At 37.0% G+C, this 11,044-nt stretch overlaps 1 protein-coding gene and 3 pseudogenes across 1 annotated transcript; 3 read left to right on the top strand and 1 right to left on the bottom strand.

The window, feature by feature from the left end:
* The first annotated feature begins 212 nt into the window (after positions 1–212).
* On the top strand, positions 213–1,077 carry LOC145609495 (NDR1/HIN1-like protein 26 pseudogene; annotated as a pseudogene).
* Positions 1,078–4,199: 3,122 nt separating this feature from the next.
* On the top strand, positions 4,200–5,277 carry LOC145607837 (acidic endochitinase SE2 pseudogene; annotated as a pseudogene).
* A 1,753-nt stretch (positions 5,278–7,030) lies between these two features.
* Positions 7,031–8,481, top strand: LOC145607736 (acidic endochitinase SE2 pseudogene; annotated as a pseudogene).
* Positions 8,482–8,586: 105 nt separating this feature from the next.
* LOC145607735 (uncharacterized) lies at positions 8,587–9,993 on the bottom strand. The gene has a single exon (XM_081663328.1). It carries the CDS (start codon positions 9,835–9,837, stop codon positions 8,917–8,919), a length of 921 nt encoding a protein of 306 aa, XP_081519454.1. The 5' UTR covers positions 9,838–9,993; the 3' UTR covers positions 8,587–8,916.
* Between the last annotated feature and the right edge of the window lie 1,051 nt (positions 9,994–11,044).

Raw genomic sequence — 11,044 nt, 5'->3', positions numbered from 1 at the left:
TTAATATATAATTGATTCATAACAAATATATAATTAAGTTCGGACAACTAACAAATATATTACACGATGAAAAACTACCACAAGCAATAACGACACTCAAAAGATCATAAAACAACATTATTGCACCTTTTTCTTTGTGTATTGTTGCTACCCTCCTTTATTTAACCCCTCATAATCTCTCTTTGACTCCCTAGTCCCTACCATGCAAAAAACCTCTTACTCACACTTTCTCTCAACCTCTTCATCTTTCAACACTTCACCTTATTATTATTGCAAATGTCTCAAATCGACATAAAATCACCAAAACATTGCGCAAAGAAAGGTTTCAACTTCCTTAACAAAAAACTCTACAAAATCCTCTCTACACTTGTATTTTCCATCCTCTCATTAATCCTTCTCATTTGGTTCATCCTCCACCCTGCAAAACCTCAGTTCATCATCCAAGAAATCGACGTCTACCAGCTTAACTTCTCGTCCCCTTACATCCTAAACTCCTCTATCGAGATCACCTTAGAAGCACGAAACCCTAATCAAAGGGTTGGAATTTACTACGACGAGCTACAAGCTTATGCTTCTTACAAAGGGCAACAAATAACTCTACATACACCAATTCCTCCTTATTACCAAGGACAACAAGATAGTAACCTAATATCGGCTTCACTCGTTGGTAACGGCCTCCCCGTGTCCCCTTCACTTGGCTATGAAGTAGGCCGTGATCATGCTTCAGGGAAGATGATACTAGTGTTCAAGTTTGATGGAAGGATTCGATGGAAGGTTGCGAGTTGGGTTTCAGGAAGTTATCGTATAAATGTTAATTGTGTGACTATTTTGCCTCTTACACCACTTAATCCTACAGGTTATTTGAGTTCTAAGCAGGGGACTCAATGTTCTACTGACATATAGAATTATAGATTCAGTATATTATACCATTAACTAAGAATCTTAGCTATGAGATTCAAGTATAAAAATAAAAGTATCTTAGTTTGTTTTTATTCTTATTCCTTTGCTTTAAATTTGTGTAATGAATATGATAAGGACTGATATAGATAGAATTAGCAAAATGAACAGAAAGATTAAATAGGAACTTAGTATTAGTAGATTACTTAATGTTGTTATTTTCTTTACCTTATTACTTTATTTATCGAGTAATATTATACTTCTTCCGCTCTCTAGTAATAATTGCTATGTTTCTTTTATGTCTTTGTACGTGTATTACTCTCTTATTCTTTGATATGTTTGCCTTTTGACACGAAACAACTAATAGAAAACGGAGGAAATACATACATGTAGATGATTAAATTTTTTATTTGAGATATTTGATGGTTGTACAAAAGGAGGATCAGTCAATCAAAGGATGAGAAGATACTGTCTGCTGATATGATTTTGATTGATTAAATTCAAGCAAAGAGAAAAGAAGGGATAAGAAGGCTGACAAAATGAGATTCCAAAGAGAAGAAAAGGGCAAACACAAAAGAGCGCGAAATAGTGAAATCTTTACTACTAAGGAATCTTTGTAAGCACAGCACCTAGTTACTCACCCTATCAGAGAGTCTCAGTCTATCATGCAGAGCAATTAGCTACTGGACCCCTGTGTCTCTAGTGATAAATCAGGGTTAAGCTCGGCTAGGTAGCTATGTTCGCCTATGTGACTCTGACTCTTCATTTCAACTAATCAAATTTCGAGATTATGAACATACAAAGTAATATTATACAATTACGAAAGGATAATTCTAGTAGAATGTTTCCAAATTGAACTATAACTTCTATATACAGAGTAAAAAGGGATGGGCATGAAAAGAAGAGCAAGGGTTAATAAAGCTAATCTTATTACCTTACAATAATATATTCATGTGTAGACATTTAGGAGTTAGATTGCATTTGCCGCAAGCTTTAAGCAATTGGAAAAAAACAACTAAAAATTGAAAAATGATTTTGACACACACACATACTTAATTGATTTTGGCACACCCCTATGTGAGAGCACAGTTTTCAATGCTCTTCTCAGATAGGGGTGTACCAAAATCAATTAAGAGTGTGCCAAAATCAATTTCCCCAAAATCTGATGGCAATTGTCTACTTTTCCTTCTTTGTCTTCTATACCCAATCATTTGTGTGGGTAGAAAAGCTGAAAAGGACTGCATCATATCTTATCTCAAGGGCTATTTGATGGTCTCAAATTCCAAGAAAATATAAATAACAACTATATCAAGATCAACCTAGGATGTCACAATAATGTAATTTTTCATCATTCTAATCATTCGAACAATATACAAGTAGATGATTCAATTTTATATATTTAGTAGTACATTGAATGTATGTAGTTAACCATCTCCAATAGCTACAAAATTTCGGACTAATAAACCTCAAAGATAGATAAACTAAGAATACTCGAGCCAAAATTAAGTTTTATAGCTCCAATTATTGCACAATAGCAAGACACCATGATAAAAACTACTACTTTGAACATCATTATCTCCATTATGGCCTAAAGTATAGTAGTAAAGCTTGCCTTTTACTCTTAAAGCAATCACCTATTGTGGTAAGAAGGGTTTGGGCAAAAATAAGATTTTAAGAGTGCCTAAAACTTGGCAATAATGTAATAAAATGTCCTTATGCTCCTTTTCCCATACACTAACTTGGGTTAAAGCAAAGTCTTTTATGGCACGTCCCTCTCCTGCTCTCCACACTGAAGCAGAGGCCGTTACGACACGTCTTGAGCTTAACATCAGTGTTGTCACCTTCAGCAGTCATGTTGAGCAGTTACTGATGGTTAAAATCATAAAAGGCTAGGGGAGAATGTTCCGTAACGGATTCCGATAACATCTGGTAGTACAAGATCTTGAAAAAATAAGTAAGGCTGATGAAAAAGATTATGGAACAGTCATACACAAAAGAGTTTTGACATAGAAACTGTGATGCATTTATTTAGTGAATGTTCCTAAGCTATTCCCTGCTAATATATACAACTACTTATCCTTCCTATGTTCTGTTCTAACTAAGGATCGAAACGAGCACAAACTAATTTGCAACAGTTATGCTAAGTGGAGGTGCAATGTTAGATAATTGACACCGTTAGGTGCAAGTATGCCAAACATTAGATTAAACATTAAACTATACGGCAAAATGGGCAAAGAATTCATTGAAAAAACAAGATAGGTTCAGGTAAAAATCAAAATAAAATAAGTTTAGATAAATACTTGTATAAGGATACATTTACGAATACTATTTGTGGGCCTCAAAATATGAAAAAATGTTGCCAATTCACGAGTATATTTCCAAGAAGATGCCTCCTCCCAACCCCACTTCTGAAATTTTCTAAAGTTTTTTCTTGCCCCATAATTTGGAGAAAGTGTGAATCCAAGCACCAATAGACAATAGTCATATTGGCAGCTGGGAATTAAAGATCGTAGAAAAAGCATATGCATATGCAAGTGAACAAAAATGAATAGTTGAAAGTATAGCAGAGCAATGCATATAAGCAAGTGAGCTAAATTGCATTATTCTATGACAAATTTTTTTTGCAGTAAATCAAAACAGTTTAAATTTCAATCTACCACACCCAACAACGTATATCAAAGTGAAAGCATGCTCTACGTCGAACGTAATAAGATTTGTTACCGGATACATAAGAATGAAAGCAAACTGCTAAAACAAGGATTCCAGTACACTAATAAAGAAGAAAATATTAAGTAATTTAGATGCAGGAAAGCTCTCAAAACACTGAAACAGTATGCAAACAAAAGAAAAAAAATGACTCAGATCAATACAGAGCGCGGTTTAAAAGGACAGAGCAGTTATTGCTTTTTTAACACATTGATCATGTTCAGAAATTGAAAAGCATATGTTAACACAGAAGTCTCATTAGTAATCAACCCGGCTAATTGTCTTGCATTAGGCAACTAACAGGGTAAGAACTAAGAAGTGTCATAAATAGTGCTTTTACTTGAATCGAACAACAAATTCCTTGTCAATTAAGGACATTGTGCATCTTGTCCAACTAGTTAGGCAAATAGACCAACGACATACAGAATTTATAGCTTGACTTGGACTTTCCAAGCATACTCTCAAGTCTTCAGACAATTTCCTCCGACTTGCTTCCTTTCAGACATGAACTTCAAAGCCCAGGATTTTCTTTGCATTGACCTCATTGACTCCAACATCTATATAAACCGATATTATTGAATGCTAAACTCACAACCTAAACACTACCTGTCTGCATATATCTAAAACAGACATGGCAGCCAGAATAGCATCAGTTTTGTTCCTAATTTCTCTCTTAATCTTTGCTTCATTCAAGTCCTCTCATGGCGCCCAAATAGCCATATATTGGGGCCAAAATGGCGATGAAGGAAGTCTCGCTGACACTTGTAGCTCCGGAAACTATGGTACTGTGATCCTAGCTTTCCTAGCTACCTTTGGGAATGGGCAAACCCCGGTGCTTAACCTAGCTGGGCATTGTGACCCTGCTACAAATTGTAACAGTCTAAGCAATGACATCAAAGCATGCCAACAGGCAAACATCAAGGTGCTCCTTTCCATAGGTGGTGGGGCTGGAAGCTATTCACTGTCCTCAACTGATGATGCAAACCAGGTCGCCGATTATCTCTGGAACACTTATCTAGGGGGGCAATCTGACTCTAGACCCTTGGGAGATGCGGTTCTGGATGGTATTGATTTCGATATTGAAACTGGTGACAACCGATACTGGGATGATCTAGCCAGAGCTTTATCAGGTCATAGCAGTGACCAGAAAAAAGTTTACTTATCAGCAGCTCCTCAATGTCCCTTCCCAGATGCCAGCTTAAGCACTGCCATAAACACAGGCCTATTCGACTATGTGTGGGTTCAGTTCTACAACAATCCCCCTTGTCAATATGATAACAGCATTGATAATCTCGTGAATGCGTGGAACCAATGGACATCAGTTCAAGCTACCCAGGTCCTCCTCGGACTACCAGCATCCACTGATGCTGCCAACAGCGGTTTTATTCCAGCAGACGCTCTTACATCTCAAGTTCTACCTGCTATCAAGGGTTCCTCTAAATATGGAGGAGTCATGTTATGGTCTAAGGCATATGACAAAGACAATACATACAGCAATGCTATTAAAAGCAGTGTTTAAGTTTAACCACTATTGTTCCCATGTTCTAGATATATTAAAAATAAAGAAGATTATAAGATATCTCATGTAACCATCTTAGTTTTTATACACCACTGAAACTTGTAATACTCATATATGGCGTATTTCATTGTTCTATTTGAGTTGTTTTTTTACTACTTTGCAATCAGTCCATTGTATCACTGTAAAAAGTCACTCGACATAGAGCTGGCATTGGTTCATTAGAACCCTCTTAATAAGGTAGTACCACCATACTAAATCCACTCAATCTCTAAAGACAAACATTGCAAAACTTCGTATAGGAGTAGCTACAAGACGATCTCTATAATTTACCAAACAGGTCCAGTTCCATATTTTTGGTAGCACGTCAGAGGTGTGGTGCTACACTTAAGGTTATGTCGTTATGGTTGTAATTTTGTAAAGAACAACAATATCTTACGATACTCAAAATCAACCAATAATCAACCTTTTCTAAACCATATCTAATTATCCTTAGACAACGCTAAGCTACAAAACTGGGGTAACCAACATTAAGGTTTCATTTATATAAACCTTGATCATTTAATTCCAATATGGCCTACAGCATAAGAATGAAACTTGCTTCACCCTAAAAGCAATAACCTATTTTGGTGCAAAGGGATTTATGCAATGTTGTGCCTACATGGCAATAATCTCGTTTTCCCAAACATTATCACACCAATTGACTACAGCAAAATCTTTTCTTCAACGACATCAAGGTTTTGAGGTATGGTGTGTCCCTCTCAGCAATGTAGCTGAGGCCATAACCAGTTACCACACTCTCCAAACTTAACAGCAGTGCTGTAACCTTCAGCAATCACAGTGAACAATTATGAATTAAACCCAAGGAAGAATGTTTTAACAATTCTCTGCAGATAAATGCAACTACTAAATACTTATCCTTCCCATGCCCTGTTGTTGCTGAGAGAATCAAAATCAGCCCTGAACTTTTTCGACAATTATGTTAAGTGAAGGTGCAATGCTAGACAATTGACATCATAAGGTGCAAGAATCAGGGAGGGACAGAATTCATTACAAAATCACCAGGTAACTAATTTCACTTAAATTTTCCCCTTACGTGAGCGCATTTTTTTTTTTTTTTTTTTGGTGTAATTATTTGAGCACACTAATAATATAATGCCTAAAACCAACAAAAATGAATGTCTTATCTAATACTTCGTAATACTCAGTACAAACAAATTGCTTGAGCAACATATTTGATAGCCGGTAGATCCGTAAATCGGTAATATAGAGTGGTAATAGAGTCTTAAATTTTAAATTGACAAGCAAAGTATTGCTACTCCTATTATTTCCATATCCCGAGAAGATGTATGTTATTTGTGAGGAACTCTAGTCATGAATGACAATAACAAGTGCCCACTTATACTCTTAGACCTCATATTGATATAAATATTGGACCAGCATAAGATTTAAAAGTATCATTAACCTTGTTGCTATTGACCTTATTGTGTTAATAATGAGACTTCTGTCATGTACGGCCCGACTCAATCCATCAATCTACTTATGTGATGAATCAAGAGAGTCTGTACTACAAATAAAATGCTGCATTTAATTTGTACTCCGTAACTTTTTCAAAAAAAAAAAAAAAAAAAAAAAAAAAAAAAAAAAAACCCTACTCCGTAACATAAAAGAAAAATAGTTTACATAGATCATTCATAACCTTTACATTTTGTATACTACAACCTCATAGACTAGACTTCCCAAGCTTTACATTCTGATTAGTATAAATAGAACCTCGTTGACTAGACTTTTCAAGCATACTCTTTTTGACATATTCCTCTTAAATTACAATACCACTCTATGATGAGCTGTACAGCCCCTTCCTATACGTTTTGTTCCAGTATTCCTGCTTGACCTCATTATTGGCTCAAACATCTATATATATTGCTAATTATCGAAATGCAAATTCACAACATAAGCACTGCCTGCATATACAACCTATAAAACAAACATGGCAGCCAGAATTGCATCAGTTTCATTTTTAATATCTCTTGTAATTTTAGCTTCATTTAAGTCCTCTCAGGGATCCCAAATAGCCTTATACTGGGGTCAAAATGGCAATGAGGGAAGTCTTGTTGACACTTGTAACTCCGGAAACTACGGTACTGTAATCTTAGCTTTCATAAGTAGCTTTGGTAACGGGGCAACCCCAGTGCTGAACTTAGCAGGACACTGTGACCCTGCTACAACTTGTAGCAGCCTAAGCAGTGAGATCAACGCATGCAAACAGGCAGGCATTAAGGTTCTCCTTTCTATAGGAGGTGCGACTGAAGGCTACTCTCTCTCCTCAACCGATGATGCAAACCAGCTTGCTGATTATCTATGGAACAATTTTCTAGGGGGTCAGTCCAGCTCTCGGCCCCTAGGAGATGCAGTTCTTGATGGTATCGATTTTGATATCGAGACTGGTGACAACAGATTTTATGATGACCTAGCTAGAGCTTTGGCAGGTCACAACAATGGCCAGAAAACAGTTTACTTATCAGCAGCTCCTCAATGCCCTTTCCCGGATGCCAGATTAGACACTGCCATAGCCACAGGGCTATTCGATTTCGTGTGGGTTCAGTTCTATAACAATCCCAGTGCCAATTGCCAATATGACGGCAGTACTGATAATCTCTTGAACTCATGGAACCAGTGGACTTCTGTTCAAGCTAACCAGATTTTCCTTGGAATACCAGCATCCGACCAAGCTGCCAATAATGGTTTTATTCCTGCTGATGTTCTCACATCTCAAGTCCTTCCCACAATCAAGGGTTCCTCTAAATATGGAGGTGTCATGCTATGGTCAAAGGCATTTGATAATGGGTACAGCAATGCTATTAAAAGCAGTGTTTAAGTTGAACTATCATTGTTTTAAGTAAATAAAATAAGATACCCAATAGATTCTACTTCATTTTTCAGCGTAAAATCATCTTAATATTGATAGACCATAAGATCTTGTAATTCCCTATCATAAATGACTTATAGTGTTGTTAATCTTGGGCTGTACTTCACATGCTTCACATTTAAAACTATGAACATATGCTAATTTTATGAAAAAAGCTCGGTGCTTGTATAACCTAGAGTCCTAGACCTCTCTAACCCCACCAAAGTCCAGAATCTCCAGATTCATACTATTCTCATAGTTAAAGCTTAAAACTATAAATGCATTAACTGACTAAACTTCTATAAACTGAAAATAATTAACTACATCAAAATGCATCATTAGACTAAAGCTTACCTATTCTATAACCTTAATATCTATTCTGGTGATATGTAATGTCCAAATTTACATCAGTACATTCCCCAAAGAACTCGTTAACCATGTAGGAATGGACATTTGATATCATCTAACAGATACAAAATTCACAAACATAAATGATCACATATTTGCATAAAAGAAGAAAAGCATAATTCATCATTGAAGACAACAAAATTTCAGAAGATTGAAAGCAAGAAACAAAATTGTTTCCTTTCATTTTATTTCGTATAATAGTAGTCCAAAATGTAGACAGTTGATATTTACACATCCACAGGAAAAAAAAAAATTGTCATATGTAATACATTCTATACAACAATTTCACAAAAAGAAACAGGTTATTTTACTCATCTTCACAATCACCAAAACAATAACAACAACAATTCAGGGTTCTCAAAACTCACCCAATCTATTCATCAAGAATACTCCGGTGAAGGAACCAACTTTGTGCATTCCAACCGCCACAGCCGCCTCGATGCCACAATACTTAAACAATGTTCCGCCGCAGCTACCAAAATCACACAGAATCAACAGGAACCCATTTCCAGAAATGCCTCTTAACCGAAACCGCCTCATCAGCCACCACATTATCACAACCCTCATACTCTGTTTCCTCCTCTGTAGCAAACTCACCCTCAGGCAACCCCTCCACAAATGCATCCACAGTATGCAACACATAAACAGCCGGCAAACCCGGGTACGAAACCGAAACCCTCTCTTCCACCTTCCTCTCATAAGAATCCATCAAAACCCTCACAATCTCATCAAAATTCACACTTCCCACATCATTATCCCCAAAAATCACAGACCCCAATTCTTCCTTAATCGCCCTTTTAACAACCGCCTCAATATCCTCACCAGACTTCAATTTCTCCGATAATGGACGATCCCTTTTACGTATCGACCCATCAGACAACTCCTGATGCGATTCAATCAATACCCTGTTATGATTATCCAAAACCCTAACACAAACAACCTCCAAATTCCGAATTGGGGGAGATTCATCAAGAAGCGAAGTTTCACCATCAGCAAGCTCAAGCCATAGATTATGAACATTTTTAGTCCCGGGTTTTGTGCCCCAAGAAGCGAAAGAATCAGAGGGTAATCGAGGTTTAAGCCAATCGGAAAGCGATTGAGGGGTGGGAAAAGCGGAGGAATTAGGGTTAGGGTTAGGGTTAGGGTTTTGCGACATGGTTGAAGTAAGGCGGAGGAAGCGGCGATTGGTGGAAGGAGGAGGGGAGGAGAGAGAAAGTGCGCGAGGAGGAAGATGGTGTTTAGGGGCGGTGATGAAGAGGAAGAGAGAGAGAGCGGTGAGGAGAAAGTCAGGCAGATTAGCAGATTTCGAGAAGCAAGGAAGAGGTGGTTGATTTGAGGCCGTTGGATTGGTGGGGTGGAAATGATTGGACGGTGGATGATGCGGTGGTTGAGATTGGGGCATGTTAATGGTGGGGTGTTGTGAATGGTGAGGGAGGAGAGAGAAAATGGGGAAATGCCATTGTTGAAGGGTCAAAAATGGAGGAGAAAAATGGTGGATTTCGTGGGAAGACGATGAACACAAGAAAAGATGTGGAGATTGGTGGTTGCAAGTGTTGCTAGTTCAGGAGTTCAGCATCGGATATTCGGTGCTTTGATGCTTACATGCGCGGTTATACGTCACGGACTCACGGGACGAGCGATGATGGTTTGTGTGGGGCCTGTGGGGCGAGCCACCTTCATATGCACAACAACCAAAATACACAGTTAAATACTTCCTCCGTTTCTTTTTAGTTGACACGTTTCTTTAGTCACGTTTGTCAATGCACAAATTAAATCATTAATATCTTTAATTATCGATAAACAAAAATTATGAAAAGTTGATATTAATAAAATATACATTGTGACAAATCTAACAAGATCCCACTTGACTATATTTTTCCTTGCATATAAATCACAAAACATGGTCAAAGGAAGGTGTGTGAATAGTGCTAAAGTCAAAATGTGTCAACTAATAAAAAACGGAGGTAGTACATAGTTTAAGAAACGTGACAGGAAACATTAGTAACCTGCAACTATACGGTAGACACTTGTATGGTGTAGGCATACGTTATAGGCATAAGGAGCTAAATCATATATAGGAGGAAAGTTGCGCCATAATATTGGGAAAATTGTGAGCACGTACCATATGGCTAACAATACTTAACTCACAGGCCAAATTACGACTAGAAAAAAAAAAAAAAAAGGATATGAGTGAAATTCTAAGTCTAAATCCAAATGATATTAGTTGCTTACTGGACCCAATTTAATCTGTTGGTCACAATATATAATTACTTTTTATGAGTTTGTGTAATTAACCATACAGTAGGTTAGTCAACCATATAGACTAGTAAGACTACAATCACAACATGAGCACCACTTATCTTCCTCTCCACCCCAGTAGTATAGCACAATTAACATACTTACATCTGCATCATTGAACTATTTTTGGTTCGTGCCATTGGATAAGACACTTAATAGAGAGTCAGAGACGCATGATTTAAAATTAACATGAAAATTAGTTCATCATTATCAATGCCACCACCTTTTGTGATTATATATTAATTATGTATCAAATGACATGAGAATATTAAGTTGCATACAAAAGTGCAAGGTACATTTTTCTCAAGGGT

The sequence above is a fragment of the Chenopodium album genome, chromosome 23 (assembly GCF_948465745.1).
Source record: "Chenopodium album chromosome 23, dcCheAlbu1.1, whole genome shotgun sequence".
Lineage (NCBI taxonomy): Eukaryota > Viridiplantae > Streptophyta > Magnoliopsida > Caryophyllales > Amaranthaceae > Chenopodium > Chenopodium album.
This window is presented reverse-complemented; position numbering and strand designations above follow the sequence as displayed.